This window comes from Pteropus medius, unplaced genomic scaffold (assembly GCF_902729225.1).
Source record: "Pteropus medius unplaced genomic scaffold, Ma_sr-lr_union100, whole genome shotgun sequence".
Taxonomy (NCBI): Eukaryota; Metazoa; Chordata; class Mammalia; order Chiroptera; family Pteropodidae; genus Pteropus; species Pteropus medius.
In genome coordinates, this window is record NW_024352783.1 from 2,210,289 (window position 1) to 2,233,795 (window position 23,507).

The 23,507-nt window shown below is 40.7% G+C and overlaps 1 protein-coding gene across 1 annotated transcript in view; it reads left to right on the forward strand.

Annotated features, from left to right (window-relative positions):
* Window positions 1–23,507, forward strand: part of GLP2R (glucagon like peptide 2 receptor) — a 53,695-nt gene that overhangs the window by 20,405 nt on the left and 9,783 nt on the right. Inside the window, exons 5-10 of the mRNA XM_039847656.1 lie at window positions 2,973–3,079; window positions 5,132–5,285; window positions 6,971–7,130; window positions 7,891–7,951; window positions 9,113–9,182; window positions 17,617–17,705. Of these exons, the coding sequence (XP_039703590.1) occupies window positions 2,973–3,079; window positions 5,132–5,285; window positions 6,971–7,130; window positions 7,891–7,951; window positions 9,113–9,182; window positions 17,617–17,705 (641 nt within the window). The remainder of the gene's footprint in view (window positions 1–2,972; window positions 3,080–5,131; window positions 5,286–6,970; window positions 7,131–7,890; window positions 7,952–9,112; window positions 9,183–17,616; window positions 17,706–23,507) is intronic.

Sequence of the window (23,507 nt, forward strand, 5' to 3'; positions counted from 1 at the left end):
TGTCTGTTGGAAGGCAGGCCAAATGTGCCAGAGAATTAATGCCCCCAGGATTAGCCTTCAGAAGGAATGCTGGCCAGCTGATACTTTAATTTCAGCCCAGTGAAACTAATTTTAGACTTCTGATCTCCAGAACTGTAAAACAATAAACCATGATGTTTTAAGCCACCAAATTTGTGGTAATTTATTACAGCAGCCACAGGAAATTAATATAAAAGGGCATCTTTAAAAAATTGCCACTGACATCTTATTAATTGATGAGTGAGTGCTTTCACCTAAAATCTTTAACAAAATAATAAGTTCACTCTTCCCCCTTCCATTCAGTATTGTATTGAAGGTCCTACCCAGAACAATAAGGCAAGAAAAAGAAATAAAATAAACAGAGTTTGGAAAAGAACAAGTAAAAATGTTATTTACAGACAACATGATTATCTATAGAAAATCCCAAGGAATCTACATGAAATACTACTGAAACTATAAGTGAACTTAGCAAGGTTTTAGAATACAGATCAATATATAAAAAAATCAATTGCATTTCTATATATTAAACAGTGAGCAATTAAAAATTGAAATTAATAAAATGATATCATTTACAGCAGCATTAAAAATATGAAACACAGAGATAAATTTGACAAAAGACAAGTAAGACCTATATACTGAAAACTACAAAGCATTGTGCAGATAAATTTTTAAAAACTTAACTAACTGGAGGCATATACTATATTTGTAGACTCCGAATTGATCCATAGTTTCAAGGCAATCCCCATCGAAATCCCAGTAGAATTTTGTAGAAATTGACAACTGATTCTAAAATTTATATGGAAATGCAGAAGATGTAGAATAGCCAAAACAACTTTGGAAAAGAACAAAGGTGAAAGACTAACAGTGATTTCAAGAATTACTGTAAAGCTATAGTAATCAAGACAGTACAGTATTGGCATAAAGGTAAATATATAGGATAATCGAACAGAATACAGAATCCTGAAATAGACCCACACATATAAAGGCAATTGATTTTAGACAAAAGTACTAAGGCAATACAATGGAGCGGGGGTGGGCGGTAGAGAATAATTTTACCAACAAAGGGTGCCAGGACAATTGAATGCAAAAAACTGAACTTCAACCCTTGCCTCACACTATGAATTAAATTAACTAGAAATGAATCATAGACCTAAACGTAAGAGCCCAATCTATTAAACTTCTAGGAAAAACATAGCTAAAAATCTTAGGGCCCCTGGGCTAGGTAAAGATTTTAAAAATAGGACACAAAGAGCATAAAGTGTTAAAGAAACATTTGATAAATTGGATTTTATTTTAAAAAACCTATTCTGAAAACATTTTAAAAAAATTAAAAGGAAAGCCACAGAATGGGAGAAAATGCTGGCAAAACATACATTTCACGTGATTTCTATCTAGAATACATGAAGAACATTTACAATTTAAGACAAACAACCCAATTTACTAGATGACCAAATATTTGAACAGATATTTTACCAAATAAGATATACAGATGGCAAATAAGTACATGAAATGATTCTCAACATCATTAATCATTATAGAAGTGCAAATTAAAACAATAAGATATTACTAAACACCCAATAGAATAGCTAAAATTTAAAAGACTGTATGAAGTAGAGTCTAGAACAGCTAGAATTCTCATACACTGCTGGTGGAAACATAAATTGATATAATTTATTTAGAAAATATTTTGGCAGTTTCTTAAGAAATAAAACATGTATCACACTATCCCGCCATTCTATTTGTAGAGAGTTATCTGAGAGAAATGAAAACCTATGTCTACATAAAAACTCATACAAAAAAATTCATAGTAACTTTATTTGTGAAAGCCAAACTCTGAAAACAATACAAATGTCTATCAATAGGTGACTGGATAAAGAAATTGTGGTATATTCACAATGGAATACTACTCAACAATAAAAAAGGAATGGCCTATTGATACATACTATGACATAGGTGAATGTCAAAATAATTATTCCGAGGAAAATAAGCCTGACAAAAAAAGAGTATATCAAAATATTTCATTTACATAAAATTTTATAAAATGCAAACTAATCTCCAATGACAGAAAGCAGAACAGTATTTGTCTGGGAATAGGATGGCAGGGGTAGTGAGAGGAAATGTATTACAAAGGGTCACGAAGAAACTTTTAGGAAGTGATGGAAATGTTCATTATCTTGAATGCAATAGTGAAATCACAGATAAAATCATGTCCAGATTCATTAAGGCTTATACTTAAAAAATTTGTAGTTTACTGTACAACAATTTTACTTCAACAAAGCTGATAAACAAGTTATGTGGAGAAGTTTAAGACAAAATTTAGCAGATAATAAGTTTCTACTCTGGGTTTTTCTACAAAAATTTACTTAGAAACATAATCTTGATGGGAGCACACATAAGGGATTGAGCGAGAAGGGGATATTCTATTGGAATATCACACTTAATAAAACAGAATTTCCAGTAAATTACCCTCTGTTCATAATCAGGCTATCCTGGAACTCAGAGAAAATATTCCAATGTTTTATTAGGGCTTTGTCTAAGAGGTCATCTATGAAATGTTATTTTAGAAAGGAGACATCTGGTTGGAAACCTGGCCCCATCTTCCAGAGAGAGGGACCCCTACATTCTAGAGACAGCATGCCCAGGGGCAAAAAACCTGTCCTCATTCCCAGGACATGTTCTCATTCTGGGCACAATTCTTCTATAACATTGTGAACCTCGATGCACCAATTCTGGCCTGTGAGACCAGCCATGAAGGTGAGACCTGAGGCAGACTCTTCACTCATCAAGACTCTTTGGCCTCAGATGTGACAGAGAGCACTCTAAACTACCCTACTTAAATGTCAACAAGGATAGGGTGCATGTCTAGAACCTTGGTGGTCCTGGGCATGGAGCTTGGGGTTGGAGACCATGGCTGCCTAGCGTGGTGGTCACGTCTACTCTTCCTCTGTGTGCAGGTGGAAAACCATGCCTTACTGTCGACCTTGCAGCTATTGTACACCGTGGGGTACTCCCTCTCCATTGTCTCCCTCCTCCTGGCTCTCACCCTCCTCCTGTGTCTTCGGTGAGTGGAACTTCTGCTGGCATGTGCTCAGGCATATACCCTGGAATTTGCTCATTGGCTACCTCTAGAAGGCAGCAGAGAATTGGGCTGGATGATGTCATGGCTTATAAGAGCTAGAAGAGATCTGAGAGAGCCCCAGTTATTCGTTCCATTTGCAGGGAAGGAAAAACAGATATCGGATGTGACGGAGAGGCACTGACTCATCCCAGGTCACAAAGCACAGTGAGAGTTGGAATCTGGGACTCCTAATTCTGCTTTTGCCCCTTTTGGATTAGGTAACTTCCTGTGTGTCAGGCCCTGCTCTAAATTCCTAATCACAACCATTACTACCACAACCCATTCTCACTACAACTCTACCGAGGCGTTATTTTTACAGAAGGGATTAAGAAACTTTCCCAAAGCAAATGAGTAAGTGGTAGAGCTGGGATTTCAATCCAGGGTCTTCTAGCTCCAATTAGCTATCGATTATTTGAGTACTTCCTCAGAGCCAGGTACTGTTCTAAGCATGTAACAACATACATTAAGTAATTTAAGTATCATCCTAATTAGAATCAAGATTAATTCTAACCTTAGAATATTAGCATTATTATTACCCTCATTTTATAAGCGAGTGAACCGAAATATAGAAAGATCAAGTAACTTGCCCAAGATCACACAGCTGGTGAGTGATAGAGCCAGAATCACAAACAGGCAGTCCAGAGCTTGTACACTTTCACTCCTTAACACACTTTTTAAGAATCCACAGCCTGAGTGCATTTTATTAAACCACATTTTTAGAAATTGCCGAAGTGAGATATTTATAGACCAACTAGGGAGTTCTCCAAAGCTGTCCCTCGGTCCAGCTCATTCAGGAACATAACTGAGTATATAATATGACAGAACGAGCATTCAGCATGGATGTAGGAGACCTGGAAGGGGATCATGGACACCTGGAGGCTAATTCCGGAGCAGCTCCCCACCTGGGCTCTGCTAGCTCCAGGTCTGGCCCTACTTGACTCTTCAATCCCACTGGGAGAGCAGTTCTTGAACAATGGGATAATTTCACAGCCTGTGCCCACTGCTATCTGTGCTGGTATCCACTTGCCTCCCCAAAGTCTCAGAACCAAGCCAGGAGAAAATAACTGCCTGACCTTTCAGGAAGTAACGAGCAGAGCCTGGGTCAACCAAGTATCCATTTTGCCTCAGAAAGAGCAAGACTCAGTCCCTGCACTTGAGTGGTCCTCAGTTTAGTTAGGGAGAGAGATGCATAAATCATAAAACACAAGGACCTGCTTCAAATCTTTATTCAAAATTTAAAAAGTAATAACACCTCTAAAGCAAGGCAGGACTTGAAATGTGCTACACAGGGGCCCAGGCAGGACTGTGAGAGCAGAGGGATGGAAGAGGGTCCTTTCAGCTATGGAGACTGAAGATGCAGAGTTTTACATCAGCCAGTACAAAAAAAGATCCTACAAGAGGCTCCAGGTGGGTGAGGAAGAGGTAATGAGAGCTAACATTTTCTGGGCACTTATTATGTGCCTGGTACTGTGTGAACATTTTTCGCCCACTAGTTGATTGAATCCTCCTGTAACCCTTTGGGGTAAAGGCTCTTTTTCTCACAGGCAGTAGAACCTCGGAGGGTCATATTTGGGCTTCAGAGTTTCTGGATCCAAATCTCAGCTCTACCATTTACTGCTTTGGAACTTTGAACAAATGACTTAACCTTTCTACTTCAAGTCCCCCATTTGTAAAATCAGGATAATAATAGTACTCACTCCTCCATGGTTGTAAGGAGTAAAAGATACCCATAAGTGTATCCACATGTAAATGATTTGGAACATAGCCTGGCATGTCGAACATGTTATGTAGATATTAGCTACTAATTTTCCCCATTTTACAGATAAAAAAATGAGACACAGAGGAGTAAGATCACACTACCCAGCCGTTCAGCCCTGGAGCCTACATTATGAACCTCTGCCCTCCAGTGATAGATACACAGGGGTTTCAGGCACATACTTATTGGTCCTAGCCATTCTTTCCTGAGGAAAGGCACTTGGTTTTCTCCTTGCACAGAAAACTCCACTGCACACGCAACTACATCCACATGAACTTGTTTGCTTCTTTCATCCTGAGAGCCCTGGTTGTGCTGGTGAAGGACGTCATCCTCCATAACTCTTACTCCAAGAGGCCCAACAATGAGAAAGAGTGGATGTCCTATGTGTCAGAGGTAGGTCCCTCCTTACTATTGGCCTCCCATCCGGTAGATCAGTATGGGGAATCAGGGCAGGAAGGTGGGGCTGGAGAGGGGAAGAAGGAAATAATGAAATAGAGAAATAAAGAGGTGTTGAAGGCTTTGTGTTTAGAGATGCATCATCTGACTTAAAAAACACACACGCACACACCTCCTAAGAACAGGGCAGGTAAAGGAAATCAGCAGCACAAGAGTTCATTGTGGAGCTGCTGAATGGCCTTGGGGTAGGAAATTCTTCATTTGTAAACAATAGAATTGAACTGGATCAACCTTTTTTATTAGTGGCATTTTTAAAGCAGCAAAGCTTTTCCACATTAAAATCTGCATCTGTTTAGATGGTTTTTTCCTTTATCCTGTTAATGATGAGTGCAGTAACCTGTTAAACTAACCTTGCATTCCTGGAATAAATCCAACTAGGTTCTGCTGTATTATTCTCTCTTCTATATCTCTGGATTCTATTTGCTAATACTACGTTTTGTTTAGAATTTCTTCATCTATATTCTTGAGTAATTTTCTTTTCTTTTAATGTCTTGGGTAAGCTTTTGGATAAAGTTTATGCTGACCTTTTAAAACAAATGAGACTTGTTTTCTCTTTCTCTATTTTCTGAAAGAATTTATTTGAGATGGGCATTATTTCTTCCTTAAATATTTGAAAATTACTCCAGCGAAGCCATTTGGGCCCAGAGTTTTCTTTATTGGAAGGCTTTTAATTTTGGATTAATTATGATTCTTACATTCAGATTTTCTATTTCTTCCGGTGTTACAAGATAACTTGAAGAAAAATTTGTGTTTTTCTAGGAATTTATTTATTCATCTAATATTTCAAATTTATTAGCATAATATTGTTCATAGTCTCTTAAGATCTATTTAAGGTTTAGTGCATCTATAATTATATATATTTTTTTCATTGCTGATACTGATTATTTGTACCTTCACTCTCTTTTTCCTGCCTTGATCATCCTTGCTGGAGTTTCTCAGTTTTATTGGATTTTTCAAAGAACAAACTTTTGGCATTGTTAATTCTTTTTATTTTATGTTCTCTATTTTGTTAACTTCTGCTTTCATCTTATTATTTTTTCCATGTACTTTCTTTGGGTTTAATTTGCTGATCTTTTTCTGACATGATAGTTAAGATAATTGATTTTCAGCCTTTTTCTTTTTATATTAATACATTTAAAGTTATAAGTATCATTTTAAGTGTGGTATTAGCTGCACAGAACAAATTTTAATATGCAGCGTTTTCCTTTTGTTCAGTTCAGAAATAAGTTCTAATTTGATTTATGAGTTATTTAGAAGTTTATTTCGTTATTTCCAGTCATATGAAGATTTTTTTATTTATCGATTTCTAGTTTAATTGAACTGAGATCGGGGAACATAACTCTTTAGTGTTTCCTTTAGGGAGGTACTGATGACGAATTTTGTTTTTGTTTGTCTCAAAAAGCCCATAGTGTCAAGGAAGAGGCTGGACTTTGAAACGTACATGAAACCCTCCTTCACATTTTGAAATTGTTGTTAACCTGTCTGGGATGGTTGGCAAGAGTTTGGGAGAGAGAGGGGAGTAAAGAGGGAGGGGCTGTGTGTAGGGAGGCCCTTCTCCGCCCTCTTGGGATTCAGATTCTAGGAGAGCCTGGACTCATCTTTCAGTGCTCTGTCCTATGCAGATATCTGCCTCCTGCCGCTCCGCCCAGGTTCTTCTGCACTACTTCGTGGGTGCCAACTACTCATGGCTTCTGGTGGAAGGCCTTTACCTTTACACGTTGCTGGAGCCCACAGTGATTTCTGAAAGGTGGCTGTGGCCCAGATACCTGCTGGTGGGTTGGGGTGAGTGACCCAAACCCCTGGCCTCTTCTCCTTGGACTCTTCGGAATGGGAGAACCCAATAGAGCCTTTGGTCGAAGTTAGAGACCCAACTGGAGGGAGGATTCTGAGACAAATAATTTCTTAATGACAAGAGACTCTGAAGAGAGAAAAAGAGAGAGAGAGACAGAAAGAGAGAGAGACAGACAGACAGACAGACAGACAGAGGGACAGAGACAGAGACAGAGAGAGACCAGCTCTTTGGTCTCTTTCCATAAGGGCATTAATCCCATCATGATGGCCCCTTCCCCACTACCTCTTCCAAACTCACTTACCTCCAAAGTTCTCATCTCCAAATACTGTCAGGCTGGGGGTTAGGGCTTCAACATATTAATTTTGCGGGGGGACACAAACCATAACACCAACCAAGTCTTCAAGATGAGGCCTGGAACCCCTATGTCACAAGCTTTCAAAGAATTTGAGACTGTAGGATTCAGAAGAAATAAGCTTAGCTTGCAATTTAGAAGATTTTGCTTAATGTCTTTGAATTTACTCTAAGCTATATTGGCAAGTCTGTTCTCCTCTCTACTTCCTGGTTTTCTGACAGTAAAACAATGGATGGGCTCGGTGCCACCCTAGGTCTCCAGTTCTCACAGTCTGCAATTCTATGACGTTTGGGCTTTTATAAGTTTTAAACAGCTGTGCTTGGCTCATCAGGCTGGGGTGGGCGGCAGGCAGATTTGCCCGACCAGCTCCTAACTACATTTCCCTGTTCCCTCCCCAGCCTTCCCACTGCTGTTTGTTGTGCCCTGGAGTATTGCCCGTGCACAGCTGGAGAACACAGGGTAGGTAATTCACCTGCTTTCTTACTTCCCTGAGTCAGTAATTCACAGATATGCCCAAATACAAGGATATATACCATATTCCTGAAGAGACTATATACCTCTTTCCATTTTGGCCATCTAGAATATACTTAGGAATGTAGATAAAATAATCAAGGTTTTTAAAAATAGTAATTAGTTTATTAATTTAGTTATTTATGCACATTAGCACAAAATTAGCACAAAAATTTCCTGCATATGTCTTCAGTGATACTACATATGCAAGGATATAGGCACGAGAATGGTTATTGCATCATCATTCACAGCAGGAGGTAAGGGAAAGCAAAATGCAATGGGTGAAAGTGATTAAAAGGTACACGCTTCCAGTTATAAATAAATAAGTTTTGTGAATATAATGTACAGCATGGTGACTATAGATAATAATACTGTATCGTATATTTGAAAGTTGCTAAGAGACTGAGCCTTAAAAGTTCTTTTCATAAGAGAAACAAATTGTAGCTATATGTGGTGATGGATGTTAACTAAACTTATTGTGGTGATCACTTTGCAATATAGTTATATATTGAATCATTATGTTGTATACCTGAAACCAATATTATGTTATATATCAATTATATCTCATTTAAAAAGTAAAACAAACAAACAAACAAAAACAAATTAAAAAAAACCTCTGAACATCCATCGATATAGGAATCAATGAACAAATTGTGACATACCTATATTGTGGAATATTATGAGGCTACTGAGGAAACTAGTTAGTTCTACAGCTTTTTTTCCTCTATGGATTGAATCTCAACAGCATGTTGTTATGACTGTTGCTGAATAATATATATTATGTGATCACATTTTCTTCCTCCAAATAATCACCACCAAAAAGTCCCTTATATAATTAAGAAAATATATTTGTATAAACATGGAAAAAAGTATGTAAAAATATACACCAAGCTGTTAGTATTGAAGAGCACTTTAATGGTAAGAAAAGTCAACAGTACCATACTAATAGAAAGAGATTTGAGTCCTCTTTCTCCTCTCCTACTTATTAGGAGAATGATAGGTGGAAGGTAAGTCTTGAGTATGAACATCCTTTTTCCAGATGGCATGATGTTTTTTATGTTCAGCCTCATCCTTATTTCGTCTTCTTATACTGCCTACTCTTTGCTGCAGGTGCTGGGGAATCAATGGGAATATGAAAATCTGGTGGATCATCCGAGGACCCATGCTGCTTTGTGTGGCAGTAAGGACCATCCTGCCACCCTTTTTCCTCTCTGAGCTCAGCAGTTGTGGAGGACCCCACCTCCACCCCTTGCTGCCCCCCTGCCATTCCCCACCAAATTCTTTGGCTCAGAAAGCCTAGGCCCAATCCTTTGAGAAGGAGACTCAGCTGTGAGTAGGATCTGCTGAATGAGAAGGATCAAGTTAGAAACTTCTTGTTCTGGTTCGGGACCTAAACTCAGGGTTATACTACCAGCCGCCTTCTCTTTAGGTCTTCAAGCTATGTCTAGAAACTTGTAATCAGCTCAGTGATCCCGTATGGAATGGTCATGGTGGGTACAAGGCCCTGGGAATACAAGCACCTTCAGCTACGGACTAGCCCAGGGATAGCGAAGCTATTGGCTTGGAGTTTAATACCATTAGCAGGAAGGAGGGGAGACTAATGAAGCTTCTTTTAAAAGAAGAAAACATGTAATCAACATTAACCCAAAATGTGATGGGGGTTAAAGTCAGGAGATGATGAGGCCCTGAGAAAGAAGGGCCCTTATTTTGAGTGGCCCAGAATCTCAAGCTCCTTTATTGAGTTACACCTACATTCCAGAACCATTCTGAGTGCTTTGTGTGTGTAACTCATTTAATCTTCCCAGCAAACCTCTGAGGTAGGTGCCATTATATGTTTCTTTTATTGGTGAGGACGCTGAGGAGATGACAAGTTACTTGCCTAAAGTCACAGAGCCAGTAAGTGAGGGCACCAGATCTTAGCCCAAAGGATCTGACTGGATGACATTCACACTTGTAACTACAATGCCATGCTGCTGACTTTAAAATGTCTATCGCCTCCAGCCCATGTGCCTGGAGTACCAACTGCTCCAGGATCTCTCATTTACTAGTACCTTGCTTCAGATTCTCCTTGGTTTTGAACTCCCTTTCTCTGCTGCCTTATCCACCTGCCAGCTGTACCTGAACACTCACCTCACACAAGTAGAAGTGGTCACACACTCCTTCATGTCCTTCCTGGATCTCGTACAGACTTCTGCTACAGTGCCAGCAATGTTTTATTGCAAACATTTGTTTAAAATCTGTCTGCTGTGACTGCAAGCCCCGTGTTCTATTCATCCTGGCAGCCAGCCCAAGCATATGGCAGGTCCTCCGTAAACTTATTCAGTGAACACTTGTGACCCACACTTCTGGGCACTGGAAGATTCTCATTAACCAGGCAGAATAAAGCAGAATGGAGGCCATCAGGCTCTCTCTAGGATGGAGCTCAGACTCAGTCCAGCTGGACTCTTAAAGTTTCCCCTGCAATTTTTTAGAGGCTTCATCAATGATTCTCAATCTTGGTTTTTCTTGGAATTCCCTGGGTGTCTTTTGCTTGTGTCTTACCCCCAGAGATTTGTGTTTCATTGAACTCAGATGGAGTCTAAAGATTCTAATGTGCAGCCAGGGTCGAAAAACATTTTGCTACACTCTGCTTAAAGTGTGATCACCTGAGTGCTTGTTATAAATCCAGGTTCTCAGGCCCTATCCCAGACCTGCTGAATCAGAATCTGTATTATGACAAGATTCTGAGACTTCAGGTGTTCATTAAAGTCTATGAAGCCCTTTGCCCACACACTAGTGGTTCTCAAAGCTGGCTGTGCATTAGAAACTTCACAGTGGCTTATACCCCAGAGAGTTACATAAGAAATTCTAGAGGTGAGGCCTAGGCAGTTGCGGTTTTGAAAGCCCTCAAATGATTCAAATGGACTGCTGGGGCTCAAACCACTGCTCTAGAACTTGCTGCTTGGACATCCACGGCTGGCTGACCTGTGTGCTAGTTTCTCTTGGTGCTTCTTAGTTCTTGGAACCACATTCTGTCCTCCCAGGATAAGAGAATATGCTTTGTCTTCTCATCTTAGATAAAACGACCTTTGCATGCTGTTGCTTCTACAACTCCAGTCATGTCCAGCTACACAGAAATGGACACAGTCACCTTAGCTCACCCATTTCATCCACACCTCCTCCCCTTGCTTGCCCTGCCCAATGAATGACACCACCAACCATCTACCAGCCACCTAAGCCAGAAACCTGGGTGCCCTCCTAGCTTCTCTCCTCTTCTTCCCTGCAACATCCACTCGGATTTCAAGCCTTGTCAATTCTTCCTCTAAAGATCTCTCCAAGCTGTCTCCTTTTCCTTAATCCCACTCTCCTTCAGCCTCTTGGGGTTTCTTGTGCAGACTTCTGTAAAAGCCTTCTATCTGGTCTCCTTTCTTCATTCTTGCCCCTGGCAATGTACTGCAACCAGAGTGGTCTTCTTTGAGCAAAATTTAATTCTGTCTGTCTTCTACCTGCAACTTTTTAATGGCTCATTATTGCCTTCAGGCTTGTTCCAAACTCCTTAATGTGGTAAGCGTTGTTATTCCCTGCCTAGCCTTCCCACCACAAGCACCCATGCTGTATTTATATGGAGAAACTCACAGTTTCCTACATCTATCCTGGTATTTCACTCCTCTCATACTTTTGCATATGCCGTCTCTCCGCCTGGAATGCCCATCTGATGGCCCCACATCTGCCTGGTGAACTCTCTTCCTCCTTGGAGGCTGAGAGCTTTATGAATCTCTCTATTCCCCCAAATTAAGGAAAGTCAACAGGCATGCCTGGAAGAGACAGTTTTACAACCATCCTTGTGTCTGCGAAGGTCTTACAGAGTACATTTCTGAACTATTGTTGTCTGTGTCTACAGTAGCTTGAACAAGAGGAAATAGTCTTGAATAGAAATGGGAAAAATTCTCATTGGTGACAAGAAAGAACATTTGACTATGAACTAGTAAAACATTGACATGGACCAAAAAGAAAGGCTTTGTGTTATCCATCTCTATTAATTTCTAAGAAAAGAATCTTGAAGAACAGGGTGCTGAACCTGATGCTTTCCCAACCCACCCAGCTCTAGGATTCTGTACCCTGGTTTCAGGGTTCCCAGGATAGTGGAATTTATGTGTTCTACCAGACATGAAAAAGGAAAGAAAGGCTGTATAGTGAAGTGGAAGGAGCCTGTCTAGGAGTCAGGAACCTGAGTTTCATGACTAACTTGCCGTTTGTACTTTAGCCAAGTGAGTTGACCTCTCTGGACTTCTCTTTCCTTACCTATAAAATCAGAGCTGGACTAGATCAGTTGTCCTTAATCAAGGGTGGTTCTTCCCCTGAAGATATTTGCCATGTCTGGACCATTTTTAATTGTCACAACTAGGGCGGGGATGCTAATGGCACCTAGTGGGTCGAGGTGAGGGATGCTGCTAAACATCCTACAGTGCACAGAACAGCCCCCACAACAAAGAATTATCCACACCCAAATTTTAATAAAGCTGAGGTTGAGGAATCCTGGACTAGACAGTGCCTGCACGTTGGAACAACATGGGAGGTTTAAAAAAATACCTAGCGTGGACTCCACCTCAGATTGATAGAATCAGAACTTTTGCCATGTTGGGCTTCCTTAGCACTGGAATTGCATTCATTTGCTCTCTTATACCTTTATTTAACATTTATTCAGCACCTTCTTTGTGCTTAGCTTGATTCCTCTAAGGGAAAAAAGATGTATGTTTATATAGTTTCTGCCCTCAGGAAATTCAGAGCCTAATAGTTTTCATTTGGAGACTCATCAGACCATGATTGAGCCAATATCTGCCTTCATGTTTGGTCATATGACCACACATTGCAGGTTTCCACTGACCTGAGTAGACATAACCTGAACTCCAAAATAAAATTCCTTGAACTACAACATTAAAGGAACATAGGTCCCTGAATGACTACATGGAGCAGAGCTCCCCTAACTCCACTAGATTATGAAATAAGCAAAAACAAACAAACAAAACCAACAAATTTCCCACTTTTATTGTGTTAAGAAAAGAAAAGAATTTGCCGACTCTACATATCTTCTATTTAAACTGAAGTACTAAAAAGTAATATAATAATGAAGATCAAGATGATAGCATTTGGCACTTCAGGGCACTTCACACTCTTTCATCTTGGCCAAATTTGAGGCTGGTACCTATTTTCTGGAGATAGAACAGAGGCTTCTGGGAAAAGCCAACTGCACATGTGAACAGAGCAGTTCTAAGAAATGTCTCCCATCCCAGACTTAGCCTCTCTGGTGAGCATGCCCAGTTATCATAGCTGGGCTTCTCTCACCAGTTCCCAGACTGGGTCTGAATTTGCTAATTGACCTCTGGGTTGATGTGAATGTACATTATGCTGGATTTCCAGACATATCAGCCAACTTCATCTGCTACTCTCTTGGTTCTCTCTGTTTCAGAAATGAGCATAATGTAACAACCTGAAAAATCCAAATGTTCTTTGGGTCTTTCACCAGACACAGAAATTGCATAACTCTCAACTCCTTCAGGACATAAGACTCCACTACTTAAATTAACCTGCTACCCTTGAGTATACTTTTAGTATAGAAGCATCCTAGACGATGGTATAGTCTTATATCCTAGTCTCTCCTCCTCCCAGTAGAAAACCCATAAAGCCTTGATTAGTCTAACCCTTTCAGGACAGCCTTACAAAATGAGTAAGCTGTGCAAGATTGTTCAATTCATATTCTGATTTCTAGAGTTAGCAGATCGAATACCCCATTAGGTGGTGTTTTTGAGACAGTCAATTGAATGAACCATCTATTGACTTTGAGAAGTCATAAAGTCAAATGCCTTCATTCATTCTTACTGAATCTTCTCTGACAGCTAGAGGACTTGGCAAAGTTGCAGAATTAGTAAAATTAGTTTTCAATGACCTCATCCCTCTCTAGGTTTTCTTCTTCACCAGGAGCTCAGGGCCTTTCTGTGGCTCGGGTTTCCCAAGACTATCCTCACTCTGTACTCCCCTCCTCTGAAAGGCTCAGTGGGATTTTCCTCATACCTCAGATTTTTCTGCTTCATTAAACTTACCTTTGCTGCATCCCATATTCTGCTTTTCATGGTGAATGTAAGTAAAATCATAGGAATTTACTGAAACTTTCATTTTTTTAAAAAAGCGAATGAATGAATGAATGAGAGACAAAGAAATGGCTCTTTTCCTTCTCTCCTAGTTACTCCTTACCTTCTATGTGATAGGTGCATTCCAAAGGGGCTCTTAGGAATGACATGTTTTACCCAAAGGAGTAGCTCTAAAGGTAGGCATTTTAGTCCACACAGCAAGTCAGAGGACGGGCTTAAGGGTAGGTAATTGAGTTCAGGGGTAGGGTCTGTCAAACTGGCCATGACCTCTGCCAACCTGCAAGCCCAGATCTGAGTACAAGAACTGGATTGCCAAAGCAGTATCACCAAAACTGTATGTAACATTTTGATAACGCATTCTGTACCGTCTAGGACATAAAGGAAGCTTTATTATGTTTGAGATCCTACGCACCCCTAATTTGGTCACAGAATCCAAGAGGAGTTCGTTCACTGGGTGCTAAAAAAATTTCCTCATTCAGACTTTTTCCTGCTTGTGCACAAATGATGAATAGTACCATCCAAATATGATTCCCGACTTGTCTTCTGGGAAGCCTAGATGAACAGGGCTCCATGTTTCATTTCATGGCAGTGAAGAAGTATTTCCTCTTTATGGCCCATTGGTTGATGCCCTTTTTCTACTGGCTTGTCTCTGGAAGACAGAAAGAACAACAAATCAACATGCTCTTCATTAGAACCCGTCATTTCTGAGGAGACAGTCCTGATTGAAATTAATTTGTTGAAATACGTCCCTTTCCTCTGTGAAGCTTATTTTGTAAGAAAAATACCCAAGTTCAACAAATCACTAAGCCAAGGACAAAATGTTTTCTCTTTGTCATGAAAAACAGATATCCCATTAAAAGGGATAAATTACTTGGTTACACTTAGTTTGTATTTAAGTGTTCTGTTACTAAATATTCTTTGTCTGGGAATCTCCATCATTCTTGTTAGCTTGCGGATTGGATAAATAGCCTCTTGCCTGAAACCCTAGGCTTTTAGCTTTGAGTACTGATTTTCCTAAAGCCAGTATGGCAAGTCAAAACAGGTATATGTGGGTTCTGCAGCTTATGTTTCAATATGTAGTTAAAGGTTTTTGTTTCTGGAGGAACATTAGTACTGTGTTGGCTCAATATCTGCAGAGAATTTATTCCATTGTCACCCAATTACCATTTTATCAGCAATTTCTCCATTGCATAGAGGCATGCCTAAGTCTTTTCAATTTTAAAAACAACTGCAAGCAAAACCCTTTTCAGCCCTGCAAATAAAAGTGGGGAGACCTTATCTCTATTCTGCATCCTTTGTCGACTACTGTACCATCATTCTGCTTCATTTCTCAGCCAAGCCTCTTAAACGTCATGTACACTGGCTGTTTCCCATCTTCACATTTCATTCATGAAACAAAGCGTTGCAATATGCTTTATGCTCCCTCCTGTGAACTGCAGCTTCTCTTGGTGAGCTCCTTGTTGCTAAAAGCTGTCTTGTTTTGCTTAAGCTTCATGTAGCATTTAAACCTTCTTAAAATTCTTCCCGTTGTGAGCTACCACAATACCATTTCCTTGTGATTCACTCCAACTGCCCTACCTACTCTTTCTCAATTTCCTTTGCTGTCTCCACTTCCTCCACTCTCCCCCTTTGTTATAAGGTGGCCCTCTTAACCCTCTTTTTCTCGCTGTTTACATAGAGACCATCGACAATCTCGCCTACTCTAATGGCCCCATGCTCTGTCTGGGACCTCTCTGCTCATGTCCAGAAATAGATATCTCTGAATAAAAATACCTTGGGACATCTTTTGTGCCCAAAATTACTGGACTCCTCCCCCTCCTCCCTCCAATGCTCTTCCTCTTCTATTGGTCACTACCACACATTTGAGGTCTACCGAGAACCTTTGGGGTCATCTTTGACCCCCACATCCAACAAATAACAAAGGTCATTTGACTCATACTTCTTAATAATTTGAATCCTTCTCCATCACTGATTGCTTTACTTCACTTCTCCATCATCCTCCCTCAAGAACTCTGAAACTGCCTCCCAACTGGTCTCCCCTCCTCCAGTCTTCCTGTCATCCAAACTATTCTCCACAATTCTACTAAAATGACCTTTCTGAAATGCAGAAACGCACATCTGACCAGGTCACTTGTCTGCTTAAAATTCATCACTGGCTTTCCATTGTTTTCAGAAGAAAACCCAAGCTCCTTAGTGTGACCATGAAAGGCTCTGCAGGAAGTAGCTCTTCCTCCTTCTCCAGTATCACTTCTCACAGACCTTGTTCTCATTCTCCAAGTCCTACCCACACTCGACCACTCCCTCTTCTACCTTTCCAGGAGACTCATGAAGTTGCCGTCAAGATATTGGCCAGGGCTGCAACCATCTAAAGGCTTGACTGGGGCTGGAAGATTAGCCTCCAAGGTCACTCATACCCATGGCTGTCAAGTGGGTCTGGTTGTGGGTAGGAGGACTCAGTTCTCCCATGTGTCTCCCTATAGGCTGCTTTAGCGTCCTCACAATGTGGTGGTTGGCTTTCTTCAGAGTGAGCAATGAGAGATGGAGGAGGAAGAGAAGAGAGAGAGAGAGAGAGAGAACCAGATGGAAGCCATCTGTTTGAAGACCTAACCTTAGAAGTCACATAGCATCACTGCTACCATATTTTTTTTTCATTAGATACAAACAACTAAGTCTAGCTCACATTCTAGAAGGAAGGAGAAATTAACCTCTGGTTTTTGAAGAGGGAGATGTCAAAGAATTTGCAGACATATCTTTAAATTTCTGCCAAGGCTGACAACGAAGTGTTGAATTTCCCCAATCCGTGACCATTGCGGAAAGCAGTCTAGAGAGTGGAGGACGTGTGCTTTCCAGTGGATTCTGTGGCAGCAGCAAGACCTCAAGTTAGACACTGATAGATTGGAGCTCTTTACGGAAGGCAGGCAATGTGGCATTCTGTTAAACTGAACAGAGGGTTGTAAACAGATACATCTGGATTTAATTACCACCAGCTCAGTCACTTACTACCTGTGCAAACTTGGGGATTGTACTTGTTTCCTTTGTGCCTCTGTTTTCTCTTTGTGTCATGGTATAAAAATAGTGTGGCTTCCTCAGAGGGTTGTTGTGAGGATTAACTAAGATAAGGTATGGAAAGTTAGCCCAATGTCTGGTAAGTATCCAATAAATGTTAGTTAATAATAATAATAATGTAAATGTCTATCTGCCTTTCTCAGATGACTGTAGTGGTGGGCATCCCTGAAGCAGAAGAATAAACTAAATGACTTTTCAGGAACCTTCCCAGGCTTTCAGTTGAAATGACCTTTGGAAGAGCGGGGATCACCACAAATACTTACTACCTGACCAGTTATCTGCCAAACTGCCTGACCAGTTATCTGCCAAACTGCCCCTGATTTACATGAACAAGGATCTAACGGCAAGGCCCAGGGTGACTTCGATATTCATAGCTATATGGAGTCCATCACTTACCCATATCTGCTTTTTTTTCCCCCCAAGGTCAATTTCTTCATCTTCCTGAAAATTCTCAAACTTCTCATTTCTAAGCTCAAAGCTCATCAAATGTGCTTCAGAGATTACAAATACAGGTGAGTGGCCTGAGGCTGGCACACAGTAGTTCAAGATTTTTGTGATCTCTTCTGGCTGTTCTAGCTAATGTCCTAGGAGAGGGAAAATGAGTTGCATTCCTATGTTTATCTCCTAAGACAAGGGTATCAGGGAGAGTCCTTCTGAAAAAGGATCGCATAGGGCTTTTGCCAATGGTGAGGACCTTCTGGCCCCATGAAAATGAAGTAAATGGTGTGTAGTCAAGGACACACGTTCCCCCAGCAGGAAACTGGTAAAGTGCTCCTAAAAATAGGTGGTTTACAGGGAAAGGAGAATATGATATGGAGGAAAGTTAGGTAGTTGCCTTCCTTCTGGAGGGATTTGAGGTAACAGAATAAAAAACATATTCATAACTCAAAAGAGAATATTTGGATATTTTTGAGACCGTGAGAAATAAGACCACAAACTTTTGGAGTACAAAGAAGTACATTCTTCACACAGCCACTCTTTCTTTATGACATGCCTTTGCTGAATCCCATCTTCTGCCTTTCAAAGTGACAGTAGTCTCAGTTTACAGTAAGTCAGATCATAGGTTTTTATGGAGATCTGCATTGCTGTAAATACAAATGAATGAGTGAAAATGAATGAATGAATGAATGAATGATGAATAAAGGTATCCCTCCTTCTTTTTCCAGTTACTCTTTATTACTTATGGGATGTATTCACTTCAGCAGGACTCTTGGGGAAAGAGTGTTTTAACTCAAAAGAGTAGCTCTAAGGGTAGGAATTTTAGTCTACATGGCAGGCCAGAGGTAGAGGTGTAAATGATGATGTCTGTAGTTCTTTTTCTCACTTGACTAAGGCCAGAATAGGGCCTGACCCAGGTACACTGGGAAGGTAGTTTTTCTATTTATCTGAAAAATATTTAATGAATGCCTACAATATGCCTGACACTGTGCTTGGAATAAAAGGTAAATATGATATGGACCTTGTCTGCAAGGAGCACACATCCTAACTTACCAAAGACTGGGATATTGGTGTGGAACGCAAGTCAGGAGGGCTGATGCTGGCCATGACCCCAGACTCTCTGCCTGACCTTGGACAAGTCGCTTGGCCTTTCTGGGCCTGTTTTCTGATGTGTAAAGTGGGAGTGCCATGCCAGACCCACCTCCTACTTGTTATGAGGATAAAAGGAGGTCATAGATACAGCTGTCCCAATCTAATCAGGTGTGGTGAGTAGTATTTGCCCGGGATCCAAATCTTGTCTACCTAAAACTGTCTCTCCAGGAGGTCAGAAGGATAAACACACATGGTCAGGACTGGCCAAATACATACTGTAGTTGGCCCAAATAGTTTGCAAAAACCCCTAGTCATGGGCCACTTTGGCTGCCCTGGACCACACAGAGCATCGCTGTCTTTCTTGGTGCCTGAGATGGAGCCTCCAAGCGGCTGACAGTTTTTTGTCTTTTTGTTTGTTTGTTTGTTTGTTTATTGGCCCTGTTCCCAAGGCTCAGTCTTTTCTATCACTCTCTTAGGGTGGAGATCCAAGGCCAAGAGCAGAGCTGCTCTAGTCTGCACTGTGAGAGTCCATTCAGAGAAGGCTGTCCTCTCATTAACCAGGTGCAGGGGAAACTCAGGCACCCTGGAAACCCAACAGAAGACAATATTCCCAGAAGACAGGAACAGAGAGCAGGCAAATGCCAAGGGACCACTTTCCACACAGACTGAAGCCTAAACCCTGCTATTATGTGCCGCCAAAGCCCACTATATCTTCTGATCTTTAGTGGCCCTTATAATAGCTTTCCATCCTGCCTGCTCCTAAGCAACTCCTGACAGCTGGCCAAAAGCATAGACTGGTGAGCCCCTCCACTGGGTATTCCGACTCAGTGAGCGAGGGATAGAGCCCCCCACATAGATTTGTTACAGTCAAGTCTCCAGGAGATTCTGATATACAGCCAGAGTGGGAGACCACTGGATCAGATGCTCTAGAAAAACAAGGCAAATGTGTTTCTAAACAGGCTTTATGTCCTTTTTCCAAGAAACATTTTAGAGTTATCTAAGAAATTTTGAGCATGACTCTCAACGTATGTACACATGGTGTGCTGAACTAATATATACCTTATGGCATATACCAAAAAATAGAAAATTATGAAGGATAGATAAAAATTAATATACATAAAATTTCTATTGTCTTCTTTTGTTAGATTGTCTTCCAATACCAAATGGATCACCTTGTACAGTCCTGGGGTGTGCACTACCCAGTGATCTTAGGGAAGCATAAATCAAGATACTGGGGAGATCCAGTATGATTTAGGATAGCTATTTTGGGAAGAGAAAGAGTAACCCTGCCTGACATACACAACGTGTCTGAAAACTTTCCTTTCTCCCATATTTGTGTGAGAAAAAGGCTTGAAGAGGGGAAACTAGGCGCATGCCTACTTGGAGGCCTCCCAAGATAAGACACCTCATCTTAGCAAGTTTGTCAATAACCGGCAACCGTACTGGGGACCTATTAGTGTTCCTGAGTGTCTGAGACTTTGGAGAGCTGATTGATGCCAACCAAACTTATGAGAGATTAATATGTAAATCAGACTATATAACTATTCATTCTTAGAGACTGTGGAAGGTGGGAGTGGACTAGGGTTCCTCCTTGTGCCTCCAGTCCTCGTTGACACCAGAAGATCCAGAGACACAAAGCGGTCACCAGAAGATTGTTGGTGATCACATCCTCAAGTAAAGTGATTGGCAATGAAGGAAACCTTGCTGGTGGCCTGAAAAACCACCACTGTCCCGTGGTGCCACCTGCATGGTGAGAGGGAAGTTCATTCCCCAGAATCTCCACAGATAGGACTGGATAAGTACTGAGAACTCCCTGCTTCTTTGTGATGCTTCCTGCCATTTTGGTCAGCCATCTGCTTTCTGTTTACTGACTCTTTCTCATGCAGAGTACAAAGCAATTGCATTGCTTGTGATTATTAATTAGCTAAACATCAGGGCCCTGTCGCTCAGGACACGCAGGCCACTTTATTTTACTCTCTGAGCTGGTGAGTCCTGTAGCAACAGTGAGCGCATTCGCCCGTTTTTCTCTCCAAGCAGTGCAACCTCCTTCATTTCTAAGTTCTAGGAGGGCTGCTTCCTGTCACCCCTGTGGGTCATCAGCACCCCCAGTTCACACTGCACTCTTCCATGTCTGAAGGCTCTTCTCTTCCCACTAGGTGATGGGGTCTAGTGCATTTTTGTCTAAACTCTGGTAGGAACAGGCCTGCCTCCAACTTTCCCAGATTTTGAGAACTTTCAGAAAACAGCTCTCAAGATTTGGTCCCCCTCCAAGAGTCTATTTTAGGGAAGTTTAAGTTAAACACATTTTAGGCCTTGCCAAAATGGAAAGTTGCTAGGAGCTGGAGAAACTTCTGTAGTCCTAGCCATTGTCCCTGGGCTTCCACCACTGAAGCAGAGGAAACTATAACTGGCTCATCCATTTGGCCTGGAGGAGAGCATGCCTGAGGGAGAGCAATGGTCCTGGATGGCGGACAGACATCCCTGGCCCCTCGGCGTGGTGGGAGCTCTCTTTGTGTTGCCAGCACCGAGACGACTCCTTTTTCCTGGATTAGTCTTAACCGTTTGTGTGATGTGTAGGGCAGAGCTCTTAATGAATTTTTAAAGGAAAATCATTTCTTCACATGCTAAACTCCACAGCTCTTTCTGGTGGGCAAGCAAACATGATAAAATTCAAAAATGGAAGTAAAATTGATCAAAGTTGTTGAGGTTGTAAGCAACTAGAGGGCAGGGAAGACTTCTTTAAAAATAAGGATAGCTAAATTTTAGTGATCATTCATCATGTATCAGATACCATTTATTTGGAGGGTTTGCCACATGTTTAATCCTTACAATTACACTGTCAGGTGTTATTATAATAATATTATTATTATTTTAATATTTTATATTATATTAGTAGTAGTACAATCCTCAGTTTTACAGATAAAGAGGTTAAATAATTTACCCAGGCTCAAGTACTGTTTCTGCTTGGATTTGAACCCAGGCCACAGATACTCTACTACCTTTGAGCCCAGCTCCTCCTATTTGTTCAGATGCTCAATAAATATTTGTCAAATAGCTAAACCACTGTAATAAACTAAGCCATTTAAATAAACAAATGATTACAAATGAAAAATAAACATAAACAGTTCATAAGAGTAAACTGCTATAGATATTTATGGATTTTCATCTGAACAGGGACACAAATAGTACTTTGTCCAAGGAAAAGTTAGAATGAGGTGAAGAATGGGAAATCCCTTCTGAAATTCGTCCCAAGAGGTGGTAGTTACTAAAATGGCCCAAAACTTCATAAAAAGGTGGTCATTCTTTAAAAATCATCTCATACTAAAAGTGGAATCTTGGATTAGATCCTGGAATGTGAAAAAAAATATTAGTGGAAAAACTGGTGAAATTCATATAAAGTCTGGAGTGTAATTATTAGTCATGTACCAATATTGGTTTCTCAGTTTTGACAAATGTACCTGTTAATGTAAAATTTTAACATTGGAGGAAACAAAATGAAAGGTATCTGGGAACTCTCTGTACTATCGTGACTACTCTACGGATCTAAAGTTATTCTGAAATTAAAATTTTATTTAAAAATCGTAATACCATAACAAGGCCCTAAGAATAAGTTGACATGGGTACATATGTGTCCTTAAAACTCAGATAACCAAAGGCAAGTGTCACAGACTCAAATGCTTGCAAGGTTGCAGCAGGCTGATTGAGAGTTGAACACATGTTCCCTCTAAAGGGACAGCCACTTTTAGCTTCTAGCCAATTATTACCAAGCAGGAATTTGGGCCCAGTGTTGCCAGATCTCCCCATATTTTAAAAGAAGCTGGAAACCTGGACATCTTTCATCAAAATCTCTTAATCATTTAAAGATGGCTTCGGTAACAAAAATCACTTCCTAGCATAAGCAGAAAATGTCTGTAGATCAAATACAATTCATGTCACCACTTTGGAACCTCTGAGCTAGAGGGGTTTAAAACACTTCTGGAAATTAAAAACAGACACAAAAACAAAACACTCTCTTGAAATAGTCTCTCCTTGGGAGCACCTATTTGTTGCTTAGCTAAGTAAGTGCTATGTGGGTGGAAGTAGGAGTAGATGTGAGCTCAGCACAGGAGAACCACATTATGAGGGCCTGTGTCTCAGACTCCCCACTCTTTGGCCTCTCTTTGGTGGTCAAGGCCATGGGACATGCAGCCCATGTGCCCAGGTAGAGTCCCTCCTTCTTAGTGACTCCTGCTCAGCTCTTACAGTCTTTAGGTCATTTTAGGGCACAAAGGTGAGGTGTTTTGAAACCATTGCATTAGAATGGCTCTCACAGACACAGGATTTGCAGTAAGTGCTGCATTCTCTTGGATGGAGTTAAACCTCCCTGAAGACGCTGTCCATGAGCTGCCCGTGACCCTCCATATTTCCACGTCTTTAATTCCACAAAGTTTGGGGGAAACCTCTTAGTCTGGCCCTTTAAATAAGTGACTTGGGCTAAAAAAAATCATTATGATTAGCTCTTTTCCCCCCAGTGTGTATAAGATAGTAGCTTTGTTTGTGTCCTGAATATGAGTCACCATCGCCAATTTAGTTTTAAATCAAGAAGCAGCTCAATGATAAAGAGCAGTTGTTCTCAAATGTAGCCGCTTATCAGAATCCCATGGAGAATTCTTTAAAAATTCACATTTCCGGGACCTAGCCTTCAAAGGTTTAGATTCAGAGGGTTGTCACTGGGGCTGAGGAAGATGTGTATGTATACATTTGTATGTATATATACATATATATGTATATATATATATATATAT